This window comes from Mus musculus, chromosome 13 (assembly GCF_000001635.26).
Source record: "Mus musculus strain C57BL/6J chromosome 13, GRCm38.p6 C57BL/6J".
NCBI classification, from domain to species: Eukaryota; Metazoa; Chordata; class Mammalia; order Rodentia; family Muridae; genus Mus; species Mus musculus.
The window spans coordinates 19,065,332-19,088,820 of record NC_000079.6 but is presented as its reverse complement, the minus strand read 5'-3'; the positions used below and the strand labels follow the sequence as shown (position 1 = coordinate 19,088,820).

The 23,489-nt window shown below is 40.5% G+C and overlaps 1 protein-coding gene across 3 annotated transcripts in view; it reads right to left on the bottom strand.

The window, feature by feature from the left end:
• Positions 1–23,489, bottom strand: part of Amph (amphiphysin) — a 205,891-nt gene that overhangs the window by 65,212 nt on the left and 117,190 nt on the right. For all 3 annotated transcript variants that reach the window (XM_011244304.3, NM_001289546.1, NM_175007.2), the window contains exons 3-5: positions 11,436–11,490; positions 4,522–4,616; positions 2,203–2,298 (exon numbers count right to left, since the gene is read on the bottom strand). In XM_011244304.3, the coding sequence (XP_011242606.1) occupies positions 2,203–2,298; positions 4,522–4,616; positions 11,436–11,490 (246 nt within the window). The remainder of the gene's footprint in view (positions 1–2,202; positions 2,299–4,521; positions 4,617–11,435; positions 11,491–23,489) is intronic.

Here is a 23,489-nt window from a genome sequence, read left to right as displayed (position 1 = left end):
CAGACCTTCTATCTGACAATGAACTTTGGTATGGTATCACTAGGGTGGCTCCCTTGGGCCACTAAATATTCAACCACCTGAGAAGCCAGTGCCATCCTGGGTGACACTGCAACAGAATGAGTCACCATCACTGTCTCTAGAAGCTCAGGACAAGCATAGCTTTTTACATGTCCAGACTCCTTCTCCGTAGGAAAGAAAAAGTTCAACAAGTGTGTAGTGGCTCCACGTTTAGCGCTGTGGTAGGAGCTTTGCCCTCATCACTGATGGGGTCTAGCTCTCTCTACAGCACTGGTGGGGTCTAGCTCTCTCTACAGCACTGGTGGGGTCTAGCTCTCTCTACAGCACTGATGGGGTCTAGCTCTCTCTACAGCACTGATGGGGTCTAGCTCTCTCTACAGCACTGATGGGGTCTAGCTCTCTCTACAGCACTGATGGGGTCTAGCTCTCTCTACAGCACTGGTGGGGTCTAGCTCTCTCTACAGCACTGATGGGGTCTAGCTCTCTCTAGAGAGTTTGAGATTTCCCAGAGCAGATGGACTTGGATGAGCACACAAAATGTATTCAATCAAAACAGCACGGAATCTGATGCGAACCTTCATAGCTTCCATGTCGAAGGCCGACGTTCAGTGTAGAGAAGTTCACTAAGCTGTATAGACTTTGGGTCTTGTTAACTTTGACGCGTAGTATTCTTATTCATTAGCAAGGATTTTTTTAAAATAAAGTTTATTTAAAAAAAAAAACAGGAGGTGGGTTGTACTACAGAAAGACTGACAGGTTTCTCAAAATGTAACTGGGATGACTATTAGGATCAGTCCAAGAGGAGACCATCAAGAGGAGCGCATCAGAAACCAGTGACAGTGGGGGTAAGAAACTCTCCAGAACCAAGGAGGACACGAAATAGAGCAAGCACATTAGAATAAACAGGCACATTACTGTGCACAGTTAAGTTCCCAGCCTGTCTGAAAGCACCACTACTGAGACTCTGTTTATCAATACACAGTCTGCATCTATCACAATCCTGAGTCCCTCATCAAACTCCTCATTCTTAATCGTGAGGATCTAGTGAACTCTCGTAGTTGCCTTCTAGACTTTAATGTTTGCTAATAGTCAGGTGGCTGTTCTGTCTAATGTAGAGATGCCTACACAGAGACGCGAGGAAAATGAGGACACAGCGAAGAAATCTCTAGTGAGAATGTTAACACAGGGACTCCATCATTCAGATTTGTTTTGTTGACATGTGGCCACCAAGAAGAATATACTTGGAGAGATCCACTTACGTTCTTGCCTGGAAGTCACCAAAGGCTCTTTATTCATAGTCTGTGGGAGCAGAAAAACTCGTCCTCCCTCTGAGTGTGATGTGGTGACGCCATTTCATTTCACTGTGTAGCCAAAGCCAGTGCATTCCCTATAGGAGGCTTCCTGGTATTTGTTCTTGACTACACAGAAGGCCAGGCCACAGTGGATTTGTGAAACGAGATGCCCCAGATGTCCACTGGTGCTGGTTCATAACCTCCTCAACCTGCTAGAAGGCCAACTGACTCCATTTGAGCACAGAGCAAAGGGGCTAGTGCTGCACATCTGTTGCATACAGATGTTTTTTCAGACCCAGCTTTAGCTACAATGGCAGTTCCAGATCTACGACATTCAACCATTCACTTCTTTATTTACCCTGGCAGGGGCGTTAAGAGCCAATGCTATTGTTTTAAACATAATTTTTTCACATCTTAAAAGGCTCATATTTCAATTTTAATCTGAAAATTTAAGGGCAGCAAAATGCACAGGTGCACTGTGACTGCCTGTGAAACTAACAGTAAACAGTGAAATATCAGATTTCTCCTTGCATTTACAGTTCAGTTTCACCACTCCCTGTGACCATCATTTATTTTAATGAAAATCACCTCATACTACTTATAAAAATGTTGGAATAGATTTTAGGTATTTGAGTTCTGATTTCGTATCTACAGGTTTGAAAAGAGTTCTGTAAAGAAAGAAGCATTGAAGCGTTCACTAAGAGGCCACTTTGATTTCTGTAGCTGAATTTTATTTCACGATAATAGATTTAAGATACATGCTTAAATAAATGAAAAGTTACAAATGTCTTTCATTTCAGCTTGAGAACTTTTAATTCCCCTCTGTTGCCCTGATTTTAATAACTGCATGAGACCATTCAATTATTTCCTTCACACGTGGAGAATGAAATACCTTTATGTCAGGAAACTGGCCCAGGTAGGTGTCCAGTGTCAGCAAGGAGCCATCCACTAGCTTTTGATGGAAGTCTTCCCACAGCACATCACACTTCTAAAAGAGAAACAGAGAGACTCCATAAGCCCAGACACATTTCACCAAACTGCTAAAACATCTAAAATCGAAACACATAGTAAGCCATCCTTCCTGAGATATTAGAAGAGGCAATATAAACTATGACCTAATTAGGATGCAATCAAACGTCAAGGCAATGTGGTCAGTGTTCTAGTTAACAACACAAGCCAGGAGCTTGGCTTGCTTAAAGTACGTCGCTGATTCTGCGATACTGAGGAATGCAGAGGGGTTAACAGATTCCCAAGTTACAATAAATGGCCACTGGAGTAAAAGATTGAGAATTCCTATGAGACAGCTAACTTATCTGCAGCAGTTGACGAAATTACAGCCAACCCAGAGAGAGACAAACATCATGTACACAATGAGGAGAAAATGTATTATACCTTATCGCCCATGAGGTATACAGTGAATTAAAAAGAAAATGTCTCCAGTACTTGTCAGTTCATCATATCTTACTCGGGCTGTTACTTCCAAATTTCTTTAAGTGAATGGTAAATCTTGATCTTGTTTAAACATTAAAACAATACAAAACTAATCTAAAGGTGGAGACACTGGCCCACAACTCTAATGTCTGCACTTGGGAAATAGAGCCAAGAAGATCAAGGCCAGCCTTAGCTGGATAGTGGGTTTGAGCCCAGTTTAGGCTACCTGATATCATTTACAAGAAAAAGAAGTTTTATTTGCATTTTGTTTCCTGTTTTGACCTTCAAAAACTAAATCCTAGTTATAATGCCCAAACAAAATTATTAAATTCATCAATTAAAAAAGGCTCATCATCTGTTGTAAGTAGACACTTTGAACATATAATGATCGCTTTATTGTCCAAAGGATGATGTTTGAAACTGGAGCCGAGGGTTCAAATGTCCTGGAATACACAGGGGCTAGTGTAGCATAGCAGCCATTTCATTAAAGAACCAATGTCAACAGTAGCATTGTGGTGGACGAAATGTAATCATACAATGGTCTGAGGATGGGAACACAGCTTTCCATTATTCTTTAAAATTTCCTTCCTTCTGATGAGTTTTGAGGATACTTTATTAGTCAGAAATGTACAAAGACAGATAAGCATTTTAAAACATGTTGTTGAACTATGATGTTTTCATATAGGGAAAATGTAAGATGACAAAAACACTTGGTAACTGCATTTAAAAGTGGTATGTGGGAACAGCTTTGCCAAATTCACATCCTGAAAGATTTTGGAAGATAGAATATATCTAACAAGAACCACTCCCATAGATGAACCCATTTTCATTTCAGTTCTAATGATACTATGAAGATCAACATCGGGGTATCAGCGCTGCCACTCAGCAGCCAGAGACTCACTGTGAACCCCTGCAGAAGCTCCTGAATTAACCTTCCCTTGGGCTTTGGCTCCATCATCTAACCCGGATCTTCTGTTTCTAGAGGAGCTGTATTGACCCACCTGACATGACGACATGACAAACAACTGCTCTTCTTTTCACCAAAGATCTTGGAGGGGAGATAACTGCGGCCTAGAAGCTCTCTCCCATCAGTGACAAGGACATGTTCTGAGCACGATGAGAGGACCTTCACACAAAGGCTTCAAATGTGATTTCTGTTAGTTTAATTGGCATTATTTCCATCTTGAGCTGCCTGAGGTGACGTGGCCATTCTTGCTGACTGTTCTGCTCCATTTTCACAAAGTGGTGATGCTCATGTGCTCATGTCCTGAGGGCTGAGTGACCTAGAGCTGTAGTCTTTAACTCAGGTGTGAGGGTATTTCTAAGTCCAAGGCTGCACTAAAGTTCAGTTGAGTTTAGTGACTGGACTAGGTGTGCTACAGAGGGATGGGCGAGCGTCTGAGATTTTGCTTCTGCGTTCCAGGCGGGCTCATTAAAAGGGAGAAGGGGCAAAAGGGAATGGAATCACTGCATGGAAATCAAGTTGATAAAAGGCTCAGCTACAAATAGCTGTTACAACCTCTAGTATGTAATAGAAAAGAGCTATGGTTATTTTTAAGAAAAGCAATCTTTAACCCAAAGTTCAAATGGTTTCAGAGTCACTTTCCCTCACACTACAAGTTGGGGATGGCTTAGGTACTAGAACTCTAGGCTGCATTTTCAGTATCTCATCTTGGTTTGCGATTCATGCTCTGAGGTGGAGAAGTGGAATGTGGACGGAGCACTCGAAGACTTCTGGAAGCCACTCGGGGTCTCCTAGAAGTTGCCATCCAGCTCTTACCTCACCAACCATCTTTACATCTTCCCGTCCATACCAGTCTGGCTCGTAGACTTCATGTAGAGATTCAGTGAGCTTCATTGAGGCCTCCTGCATACCTGGCATTGGAGAAAAACAGCTGCATGGAATAAGGAGGCATTGCTTTTTTCTCCGCTGCTTTGCTAAGTGGCACAGAAACAACTGTGAAGGCACAGCTACATCTTTCCTTGAGAGACTCCGAGCCTTACATTCGCTCTCATGCTTTACCTCCTCAGTTACTTACAGGATGGCAGCAAACCACTGGGTCTCAGGAAACGTTAACAGTGTCATTCGTCTGAAAACTGCAACAACAGTGTGCTCTAGTCGCCTGCTAAAGGGAACCTAGCAAATCTTTAGAACACAAAAATAGTAGACAAAGCTACAAAATTCTAAAAGCAAAATTAATCCCGGATCACTGTACAGAAATAAAGTACTTTTGAAACAGGTAGAAAGAGTATAAATACGGCTTTTGTATGCATCAGATATAAGTGGCTTAGTGATTTAACTAGTAAAATTGTTGAAAGTGGTTATAATTCAAAAGGAACTTTCTTCTTAAGGTGACAAGTAAAATGTATTTATTTCTCAAAATTAAATACAGTTTTGAATAAGACCTTCCAGAAAGCTTTGGCTTCATCAGCCTATGGGTCTAAATTTTCCTTGCACATTGGTAGGTGGCAGACACGCTTATTCATAATTGTCATGATGCGAAGCTTCTTTGAGCAGCAGAGGTATAAAGCACCACTGGGGCTTTGCCGACGCTATCCACTTTCTTCCTCCTGACATGGTCAGACTCAGCAAAGCATAGAGGATAAGATGCAAATGCTGGGTCTACATGGAAGGGCTTGTGAATGTACCAGAATGATAGGCAAACAGTAGCCGGAAGGCCCCACCTGGTCACATTAATGTCTAAGCCTTTATCACTAGGAGGTTGATAGAGGCTAAGGCAGTGAAGCAGAGATTGAAATCATTTGTAAACTGAAAACAGTCACATGATCTTTGGGCAGACAGTGAACAGTTCTGGGTTCAGCAAGGAGCCTAAATGGACAACATAAAAGAGGTCTGAGATGATAGAATTCGTCCTTGAAGAGTGTGTGAAAGCCAGCATGTAACTGACATGGAACTTTAGGTTTTCCCTATCTCCCTGGCAAGTCTACATAATCAACGGTCCTCACACCCCTGAGGTTGGGTGTACCTCACAACATAGGAAGTGAGGAAGCCTGTAAGGAAGAGTGCACTACTAAGCAGGCTCAAGATGCCCTTGATAATGAGGTTTGAACCCCATGTGTCTGAAGAGACTTGCATGGATATGCTGGAGAGAAGGCAGAGAGAGTCAGCAAGGATTCAAGCCCCTGTGGAGTTGGAGGAAGCAGAGGCATACAAGTATGGACAAGACAAAGGTGACACAGAACCCATATCCACCCCTGTATTCAAGCAAGTGAAGATATATTCTCTCATGATAAAGCCACCAATGATGTGAAAACTACACCATCTCATATATCATATTCACCCTGACCTGGCTACATGCAAACTTGCACCAAGAAATATACTCCTCCATTTTGTGACAAATACTATGTATTTCTATAATCCCGACAACAAGGGCTCCTGGCATTTTCATTAAGTCTCTGTCTAAGTCTGATTAAAATTATACATAGCTAAGAAAACAGGTTCTAGACAAGTTGGGGTATGCCACTGTCCATCAAATGATCTTTGCAGTGAAAAATGAAACTGGCCTCACACAAAATTATGTAAAACTTTACTCATTAATGCTAAAAACCGCAATATTACAGTCATGTTTCTCTTAGTGACTGTCCATTACAGGGTGTATACACAGAGAATTTGGAAAGAAGCCATCTTAACATAGAAATGGCTTCCAAGAAGCTGATGCCATAGGTAACAGGTGGGTTGAGACCCAAGTGAAGAAGGGCGAGCCTTCCTTTTAAAGTGCACAACGATTTTGGGAAATTTTAACAGCTGAGAAATATTTCCACTTAAATGTGTCTCTCAAAGTTTATGTTTTAGAAATGTAATTCTCAGTACGGCAGTGTTAGGAAGTGAAGTCTTCAAGCAGAGACTGTCAGAATGCCCTCAAGAATGGATTAATGCGACGATTGAGCAAGCAGGCTCATCAAGAGGGCAGAGTCTTCTAAAGACTGAGTTCTTCACTTCTCTCTCCTTGGCTCAGGAAATGGTTATGATGTGGTGTGGTGGAGAAACTTTCCAGATGTGGGACTTTGCATCTCCAGATGAGCCAATTCCGTTTCTATTCTTTAAAAATTACCCAAAAGCACAAAACCAAACTAAAACAAAGAACTTACTATGATAACAGAATATAATATAAAAGAGCAAATAAGCCAGGCGTGATGGCGCATGTCTTTAATCCCAGCACTTGGGAGGCTGAGGCAGGCGGATTTCTGCGTTCGAGGCCAGCCTGGTCTACAGAGTGAGTTCCAGGACAGCCAGGGTTACACAGAGAAACCCTGTCTCGAAAAACAAAAACAAAAACAAAAACAAAAACAAAAACAAAGAAGAAGAGCAAACATGTAAAGTCCAGTTTCCCTACAAAGTAATTAATGCTGAATTCATGCTGAAAACTACTGTTGGCAGTTAATATCTAATACATGATATAAGATTAGTAGTTTATAAGCTTGTATATAAACTACACAGTACCATATATAGGAAGAATACTCAGTTTATATTAGATAGGAGCCTCTATTCAAAATGTTGGGCTTTTTCCAAAGTATTTAGTAAAATAGATTTCCATTTGAAGCCAACTTCATGAGCTTATTTTTATCCTCTAAGAAGAATGGTAGATATTGCACTCCAATATGAGTATTCTTTGCTTGCATAGCCTTGATGTAGATGTTTTAGTTAAAAATAATATAGCTTATATAGAACAATAAGCAACCACTCCAATAAGCCTGTAGAATATTGTCACTGGAGTTACACTACATTGGAAACAGTCCTCCCTGCAAGAGCCACAGACTACATAACAGAAACCCCAGACCCAGGCAAAGAAACCTCCCTTCGTATTGTTGGTCAGGGTGTTCAGAACTCCTAAAACAATATATAGGCTGCTGCCATTTTCATTGGGTGCCTCCCAGAACTTGAAGGTAAAATTCTATTTCTGAAGACACACCACACACTCCCGACACTGGACTCAGAGGAATCAAGTTAGAGCTGACCTGGGAGCCTCCTCCCTGAGGACTAACTAGCTCTTACAGTATTTGAAATGCCATTCAAGCAGCCAAGGGAGAAAAGCAATCAATAGCCCTCTCGAAATATAAAGCTTACAAATCCTAGTAATGACAAGCAAGATAAGATATCCCCAGCGGAACAATAGTAGCACTTTTACCTTAGAGGCTACCAACTGCTATTTAATTGGACTTAAGGCTGCTCAATGGGAAGAAATTCATGCTTAGGACTATAAACTTATCAAGCTACCAGTGGCTGGAGGAGTAATGGACCCTATAGGATGGAAACCCTAAAACTGTCAAGTTTCTAAATCAATAGGTTTCTAACTATGTTCTAAAGTCTTATCCTTATACCCACAGTGAGTTATCACTCATCAAAGAAGCTTATTCTATGCAATGGACAGAGGCTGCTGCAGAGATCCAAAGATGGTCAAAATGCAGAGAATAAATGGCCACAAGAAAACAATTCCCAGCTGGCACATCTACAACACAGCTTCTATACCTGAGGTTGAGTGAATGACACAGGAGAGACAGCAGAAAGAGCCAGGGTTAGGGCACGAGCTGTGTTTGGGAATACAGACAGTGGCTCAAAGCTTCTCCCAAAATTTCCTCAGCTCCCAGGAGCCTCTGGGGCTGACCTCATTTCTTTGGACTGCTGCTGAAATGCTGCTCTGAGGTTGTGTGCATGGCAGTCCTATCAATTAGCCAGCTTTCTCTGCTAAAACAGAAATGGGCCCTCAAGTGAAATGCTTTCACAAAGGCTAATTGTGACCTTTGTAATACATGCATGCACCTTGTGTTTAAGTGTGTTTCCCAATCCAAAATGTGTTCCAATGAGCATTACTTATTCTTCCTAACACTGAGAAGAGAAGCCGCCTGGGATATCCTGCCTACACCACAGCATCTCTCCAGGACACAGTATCATAGGCAGCTCTGAGAAGCACTATGGGAAGATCACCAGGCATCTGCTTAAACATTCATGTTAACCATCTTTGGCCAAAGTAGCTTCAACACAGAACACTGTTTGTGGAACATAGCTAGCTAATACCATCCAATCAGCAGAAAACCAAGGAGGACTTCCTGTGTTCATAGCTTAAATCAATTATACATGCACACACACAGGCACGCACAGAGAGAGAGAGAGAGAGAAAGAGAGAGAGAGAGAGAAAGAGAGAGAGAGATTTACATTTTAATATAATTGTTACAAATAGTACTTAAATTTTAAAGGCGTTAGTGGTTAAACACTGGGAATTATTTTTTAGAAAATGAAACATAGTTTATGGCATTTATCATATATTTGTGTGGAAGAGTGTAAACAAGAAAGATGTGTAAAGTGCTTAGCACGGAGTCCAGCACACAGAAAGTCTTATTTAAGAAATAAGAGGAGAAGGGCCTGAGAGATGGGTCAGCTGGTAAAAACTCTTGCCACCAACCTAGTGACCTGATCACTTGAACCCATGTGATGGAAGGAGAGAACTAACTCCAGAATGTTTTCATCTGATACACACACACACACACACACACACACACACACACACATACACACACATACACACACAACTTTAAGTAAAAGTTTTGCAGAGATGAGCATCAGTAAAACTGATGTTCACCATTACTCATGAATTTAGGAGCCATGTCAGAAAGTAGATAAAACAAAAGGGTTTGAAACACAAAAATGGACAGGGTCCATTTATATATATGGACAGGGACTATATATATAGTTTACTGAGCATGGTACATGGACTAGCTAAACTTAGGTGTTTTCTTTTATGTCATTGACAAAATATATAGTATATATAGGGCTGGGTAGATGGCTCAGTAGTTAAGAACTCACACTACTTGTGCAGAGGACCCAAGTTTGGTTCCCAGAGAGTAGCAGCTACTTTGGGTGATTTGCGACCACCTCAATGTACCTCCAGCTTCAAAAGGCTGTGATGCCTCTCGCCTCAGGAACATCACCATTCATGTGTATACACTCCCACAGAGAAACATAGGCAAACACATGATTACAAATACATGAATAAAATATCTTTAAAATGCAGACAGTAGAAGTATCTGCCTCACAGAGCTGTCAAGTAAAGATCTTGCATATATTTCAGCTTAAAAATTAATTTTACTAATCATTACAATTAACTTTTTAGGATTAACATTATCAGTATTTCATTATTTATTGATATCTTTATATTCAGTTTTCCACACTTACTCTGAACTATTAGAATATCATCTTAGGAGTAAAGTGCTGTGTCAAAAGGTAAAAACCACTGATTTCAAAGCTTCTTCGGAATTGCTTTACAGAAAAGTTGTCTTAACAGAAAACTTTCTCCTGTCATTGAACATGGGCCGGGATGACCCCTGAGTCATTGTCATCTTCACCATTCTTTGGTGAGTCCTGAAGATAGGCATTTTCATGTCACAGCCCTCAGAAGTTCCTTGTTACTTTCTGATTTTGCAGTGCTTAGGACTGGACCTAGCAATGGATGGCCCACCCCAAAACTATATCACCTTAACCCCTGTTTACATTTTTCATTTTGAAACACTTTTGCTAAGTTGATCAGGGTAGCTTTGAACTTATGATCTTTCTGCCTCAGCTTCCCCTGTTTAATTTTTCTCTAGCTATTTTTTCTCAAACATTTTGTTCATTAAAAAATAAAATATAAACCTTTTTCTGGTTAGTTTACTGTCTAAATCCTTTATATCTTAGTTCAATTGCATTGAATAATTTGTCAAAATTATGGTAATTTTAAATTCACATTTATATAATCAAATCTCTTGTGCTTGGCTTATATGCTTTGGGGTATCCTGTTAATACCTCATTCACCCAAAAATAAATACTTTGTGCTTTAATCTAGTTTTGAAACTTTTTGCATGTGAATAACTGTTTATTTGAATTAGGATGTGGTGAAATGTAAAATTGGGCCTTCAATGTTTGGAGAGTTTCCCTAACACTCTTTATAAGATGTTTCATCCTACCTCCGCACATCTTGAGGTCTAATCTGCTGATGCTCTTGGCTCTGTCTTAGAGAAGGACTGGTGATCAATGGAGAGCAGCTTAGCTGAGCAGAGTAGCTTATCTGAGCACACCCATTCTCCTCTCTTCTTCTTCCACTAGTGTCTTAGCTTGCATGACAAAGATCAGAAACCAATGCAGAGGCCTAGCAGTTCCCATCTAGGAATTAATCTAGCACATTGGCAGGACTTTATAAATAGGGGGGGGGGGGTAACTGGGGGGGGGGATTGTTTTGTTGTTGGTTTGATTTGGTTCTCTGCAAGTCACAGGCTTGTGTTTTCTGCCCAACCTCCACCTGCTTCTGCAGCAACTTCTTTCTCCGCATATTGCGAGATCTTAAGTAGATCTGTGAGTATTGTACTCTTGGGGCCTAACTCCCTCAGAAGGGAAGCCAGCTGCAGCTTTGCTTCAGTAAACTCTCCAACACACTCTGTCTAACAAGCCTTCCTAGAAATCTCTGGCATGTGGGTGGCATTTATTCTTAGTTTGCAGCAGAAGGGCAGGTATATATTTGTCCCTGTATATTCTGATTATCATTTCAATGGAAATTGGAGGTGGGTGGAGTAAAACACCTGTGTTCAAGTACCCTACTTGCCAGAAAGCCAAGTGGCTTCCTCATTAACACTCACTCCTGCTTCCTACAAATTCCAAGAACAACTTGTGCTTGGAAGCAAGCAGTAAACAACGCACATACACATTACCTTTGATTGCTGCTAAATATCCCCGGAGTTCTCGCTGAAGTCTGGTACCCTCTGCCTGAAAAACACACAAGTACAGAGATGCTAAGCATCTTGTCTATATTTGGCATACAAATATGTAAGAAGCAATAAGATTCAATGATCATTGCCAGAACCTTGTTATTGGAAAAAATATAAATATGTAAGCACAATCTGAACAAGAAAATATGCCCATCCATCTCGGTACTCATAAAGGTGCTAGTCAGACGAAGAAAGGCAAATAAGATTTGGCTAAGAGTAGAAAATGGGATCCAGCAGGCAAACCCCTATGCACTTACAAGTCAGTGGTTCTTTTAATTTAGATACCTGGGATACTGATACAGATTTGATCACCTCTGTTTACCATGCTGCTGGCTGTGGTAGCCAGTCGGAAGGCTAATGCTGAAACACAATGCTCTACACATGTCTTGGTCTGGTGATAATGCTACCAATTTGCAAAAGTGAACTTTTCCACCTAGTGTTTAATGGGCACAATTGTGGCAACTGCTTAACAAATTAATCCAATGATTATGCACACGATTATCCAAGTCATCATCCAGCACAAAGCCTAATGGATCTAAGCAGAAACTATGTATCATGCACAAATGGCAGTTAGCCCTGAACACTCACTCACAATACTCGGAGACATAAAACTATGAAATATCATAAAACATAAAAATTATTATTAAATACAGACAGTGACCAATACAAAGAAACACTGACAAGAATGATTTACCTGAAGAGGATGTTGGCCTCAAGGTGCATCCTACAGAGTAGCAATGGAGTACAGAGAGTGTGATAATGTTTCCATGAAAGCTATGTAGCACGTAGGGAAAGTGTCCACTTGAATTAATCTTAGACTAGTTTTGTAAATTTGTATACTGTTAACATCAGACAAGGGCTGAAGGTTATTGTATTTACTTGAACACATACGTTTCAATCAGGAGTAGTTCCATTCAGGATGGGAGAAGGAAGTCGTCGAGTTTTATATCAGTGGCTGCTCTCTTAGTGTATTGACATGGTGTAAAACAAACATTCTAGGGTTCTCGTGACTTGATGAGCCATTTAGAACCACAGTGAAGAAAACTGCAAGAGGATAGGAAATGGCCGGTGAAATTCTAAAGCAAGAGAATACAGTATCAAAGCCCACAGAGAGGCTAAAGAGGGGACTCTCATGATTCGCGTCTGAGGTAAGGCGGAGAGTGAAGAGCTTCCTGAGACGCCACAGCCCTCAGGACTGCTAAGGAAAAATCTTGGAAAAAGGACTTTCCCCGCTAAAATCTAAGTCTATATATAGTAGATCATCCCCTGCCTTATTACCCCTTTGCTTTCTGCAGAGGCCATAGCTTACAATCAACCCTGGTCCAAAACACTTAATGGAAAATTCCATAAACAATCCTAAATTTTAACGTGTGCACTGTGTAAAGTCATGCCCGGATCTCTCCCTCACAGGAATACAAACCCTATGTTTGATGAAGGCATCCATGTTGTATGTAATTCAGACCCTTTGATCATTATCCTTGCGTTTAAAACAAAACAAAACAAAACAAAACAGAAAACCATTATCTTCTAATGGGTCCTGAGAGTTGGAGCACTCACTGTGGTAGTTTAGATAAACCAGAGAGAATCCGTAAGTTCTACATAGAGTGATAAGGTGAGAGTTCTGGACATTAAAAGGAAGAAAAGTAGTGTGATGAAATTACATGATCTTAGGAACTATGAAACATTATTGTTGTTAATTTTCTACCATGTCTCATCTATAAACATGTAGATTACAGGTGTGCATTATGGGATAAACAATATATACAGATTTGATTTAATTTGTTGCTTCAGAAAAATTGATCTGTACTATCCTCAGGGAAAAAAAGTATTATATATGAAAGATGTAAAATATGAATTTGGAAGATTATATTATTTCCAATATCTCAAAATTACCGTGATAGGAATAGGACTTCCAGTTTAAAATATCAGTCTTGGCTATAGAACTTCTCTTGGGCTGTGGAATGTTATTAGAAGTGGCATGAAGCACTCAGGTGGGAGCCAGTACAGTCCTTACATGTCTTTGCTTTGCTTTCAAATCCACAGTGTAGCATGCCGGGTGGGGGTGGGAGAGCTGCTTGTTTGCCTTGGGTCCCAGAGAGAGAAAAACATGCATTACAGCTACATTTTTGCATTTCCAAAAGTTAGAACGGTTTCTGTAAAAAGCCATAGCAATAGTTTGACATCAGTGGGATGTGGGCCAAAATGCCCAACTAAATGAGTCACAGAGTACACTGAGAGGGTTGACAGGTAGAGAAGGCAGACACACAAAATAACAAAAGATCCAGTGGAGCTGCTAAGCAGAAAAGCATTGTTGGAATTTGAAGAAATCCAGCAAAGAAAACAAAGTGGAAATGTTAAGGATAAAGCAGATGGTTAAAAGATAATGGCTGCTTCAACAACGGAAAAAGATGGGATTGTCCTTACAGAGAAGTCCGGTTTCCCATCCCTAATCCCAGAGATTAGGAGATTTACAGAATCAAATCTGAATTCAGACAGTCTATTCTCCTGGAACGATTTAGATTTCCAACAACCTCAAGCAAAAGGTTCTAAAAAGTGCAGTTTAGGAGGATTTGAGTTCCTCAACGCCACACATCTCAAACCAGCAACCGAGAGAATCTGGGCCATTGCCAGTGGCTTCTCCGGAGCACATACAAAATAAAACACGCTGCAGCCCTTACATCAGACCCTCACAGATACCTTTGGCTTTTAGAGCCTGCCTGTGTTCTTCTTGGTTCTTTGCAACAGCCCAGGGTCACAAAGATAAGGGAAGCCTCACTTTACATCAAGAAAGATGTTTTGCCCTCAGCATCTCATGAGAATCATAGGCAGAGTCACCTGTGAAAATGGGTGGCCATGAGTTACCAAGATGGTTCAGCTCATTGGCACAAGTAGCATAGCATGAGAGAACACTGACCTCCCAAGCATTCACAGAACAGTGTGCCAGACAGGTAAAGTCCACAGTTAAACCACTGTCTTTCCTTTGAAAACAACAAAGAAATTAAATTATTCATGCCTAACTCCATATGCCGAATTCATCCTGTCAACAAGAAACAATAATTTTTTTAATGAAATGAGATTCTAGGAAGAGATGAGTTTTTAATATAACAGTGAGGAAAAGTTCAGGCTGCATAATACTAGCTTAAATAAATGAGTTCAATTTAAGCAGAAAATGGAGCTAATCTAAATGACTTTCTTCTTTCCCAGTTATTAAAATGTTTAATTTTCCCCACAAGGGCATGCAAATCTTTTGGTAGCAACCCCAATGAGCGCCATATAAAATTCTATCTGATTCCAAAATGTAAAAGGCTTTCCAGGAAAATTCTTCACCTCCAGCATGGGATGGGGCAAGCTTCTTTTGTATGTTGAAATTTCCCCCCATCACTGTGGGTGAACCATAGATGGTTGTAATAAATTCTTAATATATGTATGTGTGCTCACTTCATATTCATCTGTAACATATGCCAGGATCCCTGTCACTGATGATGTGTGTGATCTAGCAGAATTGTCTGATGTTTCTAAGGCTTGGTTGTTGGTGCCTTATAATAGAAAAGCACAGAGAGGCACAGCCCCTTTCCTGTGGTCCTGCCCTGTTCCCTAACAGTTTGGCCAGTGGCCTTCCTTCCCCACTCTCCTTCTCTGCATGCCCCTTGTCCACATTTGTTTTTGCTGTAACACATTTGTAACCTACCCTCTAGAGAATATTTTTCCTTGATTTGTTTCCAATTCACTGTGGTTTTCTGGTGTATGTTTTTCTCATTCATTTCTAATGATTTCTCCACTTTCTCCAATGTTACCGCTGTATCTCCACAGAACCCAGACCTCAATACAAGCTGTCTTCAATTTAAATTGAAAAAGTCTTATCCAACTACTCAGAGTTCACTGACTCTGAAGCCAGTCTGAATTCCTCTTAGAATTGTTACTAAACTCAATTATGAATTTTGTATTCTATGTGTGTAGAAAACATATTCAAATCCTCACACCTGTGGTACTATATGCCTTTACTTTTCCTAACTAACAAATGGTATTAAGTTATTATTTCACCTTTTGAACACAGTCTCTTCAGGGATCATGGAAACAGGAGAGCAAAGAAATCTATTATAATTAACTCATATGAATTTCTTAGTAAAAATACTTCTTCAGACAAGACCCAAGAAGGATTTGCTACCGACAAAGTCCCTTATCCTGCCAAACACTATAGTATTGCAGCACCGTTCCAATGTTGATCAAAAGTTCTTTTCTTCTTTTAATTGAATCTTTTATCAGGTTGTCAGTAGCTGCCTGATATTTCTGAAGCCCAGTTGGTCCCCCAGATTGCACTTTCCCACATATACAGCCTAAGAGAGTTAGAGTCCCTTTTCTTCCACATTAAAACTCTCTCACTCACTCTCCTCAGGGGTTCTCACACTCTTCTAGCATAGGGAAGAAGGGGGCACTCCGATAAATTGCCTTCTCCTTAGATCTCCTGGAAACCATGAAGATTTCATAATAGAGGTTGCAAAAATTAGTAGGCACACACAAAGTAGGTATGGCTCAAAAAATCTCTGCCTTGCTGAGACTTATGGCATCCTGGTTCTTTCTCCCGTGTACAGCTTTCATCAACACCCCCTCCAAAGATCAGTTTGAAGTTAAAAATCAAATTAAGAGAGAAACACTGCACATTCACAATAGATATTTCAAAGATCTTTATGAATACAAAGAAGTCACATTTCATGATTAGCTATTTGTGTTTTCAAGTTGCTGTTTACCATGTTAGTCCAGAGTAACAAAAGTGCATTAATAATCTGTGAGGGGGTGCAGAATTGTGTGCAGTGAGTGGTGACCAGATAAGCCAGTCTTCAAAACACTTTCATCTGTAAGAGTTTTCAGAACCTTGGACAGCCACCACTGTCCAGGAAGCATTGTCTATGACATCATCATTTAAGTACCTAACAAGCAATGGTAAAGCTCCTGAATCAGGAAAAGACATTGTCTATAAAGTATCAAATAAGCATGAATAAATGACACTGAAGGAAAATGACATGATATATGCTGTCAGTGACAGGTGGGCTTTCAATGAAGAGAGGATGAGAGGAACTGCCATACACTTTGAAAGACTTCTAGGTCCTTGGTTTCAGAACCAGGTCTCCACTAAGGTATAATAAATACCATTTGAAAATTAACACTAAAGAATTAAAAATACCCAAGAACTAAATCATAGAAAATATTCCAGGAGTCAACAAAGACAATTTTATTAGCTTGTTTTTATCTCAGTTAGATCTTTTCAGAAAAAAAAAAGAAGCCATATTTTAGGTATTGATTTAATAGGATTCCAAACAAAATTCATAGTTAATGATACTGTAGGACACTAGCTAGTGCTAGTGATTTTTGCGAACTATTTTTACATACCACATTGTGCATTGGGCATGACACACATGGGCAGGAGATGTGAGTCATTTATTCCTTACTAACACTAGAAAACTGGACATACAGAGAGAAGGAGGAGAGAGGAAGGAGAAGAGGAGGAGGAGGAAGAGGAGGGGGAGAAGGAGGGGGAGGAGGAGGAGAAAATCAGACACAATAGATGTTATTAGTGAGGTTATTTGAGTCAGGAAATTACCTTAAGGTAGCAGGGACTTGATAACTGTTTAAAATACAGTATATAGAATTAACATTTTAAATGTGGTAATGTAATAACTGATTTCTCTACTCAGGTAACTTTTGCTACAAAAGTAGAAACATCTTTTTCTAAATAGACCCTCCAGAAGAACAAGGCAATGTTTAGCTTGGGGACCGATATTGTGAGGTCTAAGACAAGAAGCCAGACAGGTATGACTTGAGCACTCCTCAGGCACTGCTTGAGCTGGAGATGAACTCAGATCTCAAGGCACAGCTAGGGGAGCTGAGCCTCCCCTTGGGTGAGGAAACACGTTGTGGGTGGTTGGAAGTTCTCACAATGATTGTACCAGTTTCTCAACCAAAATTATTCCAGAAAGTCCAAATCCAGCCATGGTAAATTGGAAAAAAAGTTCAGTGGGAAGCGTGTAGTCTTCAGTGCTCAGAAGATTCTGCCCAAGTCAACCCCAAAACAGACAAACAAACAATCAAAACAAAACAACCTCACTGTGGTGCTATTGACACTATTTATGATGCGTACAAGTTCATAGATATACTTCACATGCAGAAAATTCTGTGTCACTAAGTCACCTCTCTAATTGAGAATCTGTAAACTCATATCTAGAAAAGGGCCTGTGTTTCAAGCCCATAGTAATAACAAATACACAACACCTGGACCTCAGAAAACAAAACTTCACAATGTGACTGTCTTAGTCAGGGTTTCTATTCCTGAACAAACATCAGGACCAAGAAGCACTTGGGGAGGAAAGGGTTTATTCGGCTTACACTTCCATACTGCTGTTCATCACCAAGGAAGTCAGGACTGGAACTCAAGCAGGTCAGGAAGCAGGAGCTGATGCAGAGGCCATGGAGGGATGTTCTGTACTGGCTTGCCTCACCTGGCTTGCTCAGCCTGCTTTCTTATAGAACCCAAGACTACCAGCCCAGAGATGGTCCCACCCACAAGGGGCCTTTCCCCCTTGATCACTAATAGAGAAAATGCCTTACAGCTGGATCTCATGGAGGCATTTCCTCAACTGAAGCTCCTTTCTCTGTGATAACTCCAGCCTGTGTCAAGATGACACAAAACTAGCCAATACAGTGACTTCAGAAGATTAAAATCCATTTCTCATGCAGGATGAGCCTACATGAATTCCCATCATTAACCTTATTATTCTTGCCCTTTTCTGACATTTCTCTCCTGAAAATGGTCAAAGTCATTCATCAACATTAGAACTGGGTATGATTTATCAGAGGTCAGGAAGGGTAACTCAATAATAAAAGCAATGTTAATAAAAGTGCTTATAATTTTTAGACATAAGTAAAATGATATTACATTAATGAGGAATTGAGACTTCATGAGGCCATAATCAGTAGCTTAACTAATATGTGGTTAACAAATAATGATATCTGAATCCACATGTGATGAAATACGCTAGGCTGCTGAACATGGCAAGCACCTTCAGGAAGCTAGAAATGAAATCTTCCCGAAGATCATTTTGGGTGCTGCTAAAGTTTATGACAACAATGCAAAGGTAAAAGAAATGATACAACTCTGACATATTTCTTGCACCTCACACTGAGCACTACAAAGCAACAGAAGCCATCATTAAAAACCATAGCCTAACGACTGGAGAGATAGCACAGTGGTTAAAACTACTAGCTGCCCCAGTACAGGGGAACACCAGGGCCAAAAAGGGGGAGTGGGTGGGCAGGGGAGTGGGGGTGGGTGGATATGGGGGACTTTTGGTATAGCATTGGAAATGTAAATGAGCTAAATACCTAATAAAAAAATGAAAAAAAAACAATAAAAAAAAAAAAACTACTAGCTGCTTGTCCAGAGGACCCAGGTTTGATTCACATTACCTAAATGGTAGCTCACAATTCTCTGTAGCCACAGTCGATCTGACATCCTCTTCTGGACTCTGCAGACACCAGGTGCACAAGAGATACAAAAGCATTCATACAGGCAAAACACTCATGTACATAAAACATTAGTGATAATAATAATAACAACAATAATAACCATGACCATCTACATTTGGTCATGGCTATTGTGAGAGGAAGTATCGGTTTTCTTCAGAGACAAGCTCTCACATAGGTTGTCCAATCCAAAGTGATAATTCCTGTACACATATACATGAGCAAGGATAAAATGGCTCAGTGTCAGGTACATATGCATATCTGCTTACATGGGTAACAATAATAATTAGAGAAGAGGTTAGTATTTAGTAAATACTAATATTAATGCAGAGTATACAAGGCAGACAAGAAGCCAGAGTGAATGGCACTGGAAATCATGGTTCTGGATCTATGGGGAAGCAAGGATGATCATGGAACAGAATGAGACAGCAAAGAAAATAGCTTGCTTTTGTAACTGTATCTATTATTTGTGGCCTAATTTCTAGTTTCCCAGTCATGAGCTTAAAACAACAAAAAATCAGAGATAAAATTAAACACTTTTTGTATCTTTTGGCAAAACATAGAAAATTAATTAAGAATCATTTGTGTGATTTCTCCATTAATTTCTGTTAGACCAATTAACTTGAGTCTATACCCATGTGTATTAAGAACTTGCACAAAAGCTAACCAAAGAAGTCATCATAGCTGCCACTGAAATAAGCTGTCTTTAGGTCATTGAGTTTATAAGTTATGACCCTTGGTTTAGTATGCACACACATGTTTGGGGAAAGAGAGTGGGAGACTTGACCTTTATGGCATACTAGGCCATCATTTAAATATCTTTTCATCACTTCTTAAATACCTAAAGCACAATAGTGAAGATACCAGGAAAGGAGTGGGTGAAATTAAAGAAAACTCAGCGGGAACCCCACCCCAGCAGTAGCTCACCTTACTTCCTGCTCAGTGGCCTTCACTGTGTACATGAATGGCAGCTCTAGCTATCATATTCTTCCATGACTAAACTGAACAGACTTGAAGGCTCTATAAAAACAACTGCTGTGTCAAGGTAAGGAAATGCATTAATGAGGGTGAGTTTATGCCTTGACTGTCATTACTCTAGTCACAACAGAATATCTAAAATGTTCGTGTAGCCACCGCTTACAGAGTATGAATTGTAAGCTATTTTCCCAGGGTTTCTATTAAAAATTACCATAGCATAGGATCCTAAGCAACAGAAATGTAGTTCCTCACAGGTCTCTAAGAATGCAGTGATCCCAAGCTATTATATGTTTGGTCTCTCATTGGTTTAGAAAAAGTCACTCTTAGGGTATTCTAGCCATGTGCATGTCCTCCTGCAGGCTCTGCCTCTTGTCTTAATACCACTGGCAATATTGGTTTAGGACTCACCCACATGACCTCATTCTTTCTAATCGATACTGTAAAGATATCATCCCAAAATACAGGCACATCCCTAGGTCCTGAAGGTTAACATCAACATATGGATTTGGGGAAACAAATTTCAAATCATGACTCAACAAAGTCCTCAGGAGAAGTCATTAATATGGTAATATACTTACAAAGTCTGACGTTACTGGGTTGTTCAATATTACCAGAACTCTCCCAAATATCACAGCTCTGCTATTTCCCAACAATTACAGAAAACAGCTGTGGAGTTTTAGAGTTTTAGAAATAGAGATTTTTTTTTTCCCTTTTACAAATGAGAAACTGGGCACAGAGGCCAGAGGCAGAAAACTTGCCCCAACAGAAATTTCTGGTTTGACTTTAGGTAGTCCTATGTGGCGTGAGTGTTGAACTTTGGCTCTCTACCAGACATGGGTGACAACAATGAAGCAAGAGACCACCCAGAAAGAGTCAACAGTTGATCAATGAGGAAAACATAACCAAAGGCACCATTTCCTGTGTTCCTGTGCAGTCCTCAATTATAATTCAACATGCCAAAATTGAGTACTTGGGTTTTTTTTTTTTTTCAAAAGCTCATGAGTTTACTTGACATAATTTGTATAGCATCATAACAAGGTGCTTTGATCCCATGGTCTGGGTTTAAAACATGAGCTCTGGTTCATAGGAATCATAGCTGGGTAGCACATTTGGTTGGTTCTTTCTTTTGGAAGTTTACATAGTGTTTCTGGGAACCATGGCTGCTAGTCTTCACAGGGGCGGCATAAAACAATCACTTTTCCCAACAACAGTCTTAGCACCTGTTTTTTTTTTTGTACCCACAGATAAGCATGCCCCTCACTCCTCACTCCTCAATAAGGACAACAGATGGAAACCATTACAGTAAACCAGAACCAATCAAAAATGCAGAGTTGTGGAGACAAGTCCGAATAGATACACTTACAAAATAATCCCATACCTAAGGCTCAGGGAACACTGGCAAAGGGAAGGGGGAGGAGAGATTATACAAACCGAAAGGTTACTGAGTTTTCTGAGAGATTGTGCCTTCTAGTAATGTCAGAAGCTACATCCATGAAGTCTACCCAACATGACACCCAAATGTGAGCTTAGCAAAGGTAAAACCAATGGAAATGCCGAAGTAGATGGGGAAAAGCCCATGAGGGAGGCCACAACTTTACACAAAGAACTATAGCAACCAAGGAATACTGAGAGTGGAGAAAGAGTCTTCTCCAGGATAGAAAATTCTAATTGGTTATCTAATAGCAAATGAGAAGGCCTGAAAACAAACATACAAGAACATCATACAGACTTCAAAGGCTATTTAAGATATACAGGTATATATACATATGCATGCAATATCAAGGCCATGAACTTGAAAAAGAGCAAGAAAGGATATAGTGGAAGATTTAGAGAGAAGAAAAGGAAGGAAGATTATAATTATATTATAGTCTCAAATATTCTTAAAAGTAAACATAAATACATAAAATATGATCTCTGTCCTTTTAGCCATGCAATCTTGAGCAAGTCACTTAGCCTCTCTAATTTTATTCTCCAAAATGAAGGTGAACACAGGACTTACTTCCTTGAACAATACAAAGGCTGAGCAGTGAGGTCCATGGAAGTCTCAGTAGAATGTGCCTGGAACATTTTATGCACGAGATTATAGGCTGTATGTCACTATCACTACCCTGTTTCATGGTTTTCAAATGTCCAACCATGCCAAGAGAGAATGTTTCAATGAGTAATAGAACTAAGATGGTTTTGTGTGTTAAAAACGCTAATCTGGCAAGCCTGCCCACACAAGTTTGAACCCTGGAATCTACACAGACTCAGTGCCACTCCTCCATAATCGCAGGGCTGTTATGGGCTAGGAGGGAGAGACCAGAGACTCACCTGCAAGTCAGCAGGACAAATACCCAGGAGTTGAAAGCTTAGCAACAGACCCAGCCTCATCAAGGTGAAAGGCATGAACTGCCATACACACACTGTCACTGTGGACCTCTCCTCCATAATTAACAAGTAAATGCCTACACTGGGCTCACGCCTTGATGCGGAAGAGTATCTTCACATGAATACACCAGTCTTCCCAAACAACTTCTTTGGGAATTTATAATGTGTCCTTGTTGTTCATTTGTACTTCTGAGTATCAAATACATAGTCAAGCTATTCAGAAAGTTTTTTATGATTATTGCAGTAATAAAGAGTCCAGGGACACATAGGAGCAATTTACACAGGTGTACGGGAAAAATTTAACAACAGATATGGGAAACATAAAACTAACCTGAAAATTTACAGACCATGGAAACTAAAAAGCATGACTATTAGCAGCAGAAGAACAATTAAGCTAATCCCAAAATGAATGTTTTGTAACATAGCTTTAGTTTTCTCATATATACAGCAAAATGACAATCATGGGTCCCTATGTTATTCAAGTAGGTACTGTACTTGCAGTTTATAATTTGGAAAGCTCTTCTTGAAGAATGTTTCAAAACCAAACACGTTCATATTTTTTTTTAGTGATAATCCAATAGGGTTGTAAACGTAAAATTCCCTAGCTTCCTTAGGAGACACACAATGCGGTCCGGGTTCAAATTCAAATACATATACATTAAGGGAGCCATTATATCTACTGTTACTATGAAAAATCAGGGCCTGGCTTGGGAGGCAGCCTCAGCCTCAGCAGCAGCGGTCGCCATCTTGGTTCCGGGACTCACCACAACTTAGGAAATTAGTCTGAACAGGTCAGAGGGTGCGCCAGAGAACCGGACAGCTTCTGGGACGGGCAGAAGCACAGAGCCGCTGAGGCAGCAGCCTGGGCGGGCCGCAGACAGCCGGCCACCATCCGGACCAGAGGACAGGTGTCCGCCTGGCTTGGGAGGCGGCCTCAGCCTCAGCAGCAGTGGTCGCCATCTTGGTTCCGGGACTCAGCAGAACTTAGGAAATTAGTCTGAACAGGTTAGAGGGTACGCCAGAGAACCGGACAGCTTCTGGGACAGGCAGAAGCACAGAGCCGCTGAGGCAGCACTCTTGGCGGGCCGCAGACAGCCGGCCACCGTCCGGACCAGAGGACAGGTGTCCGCCTGG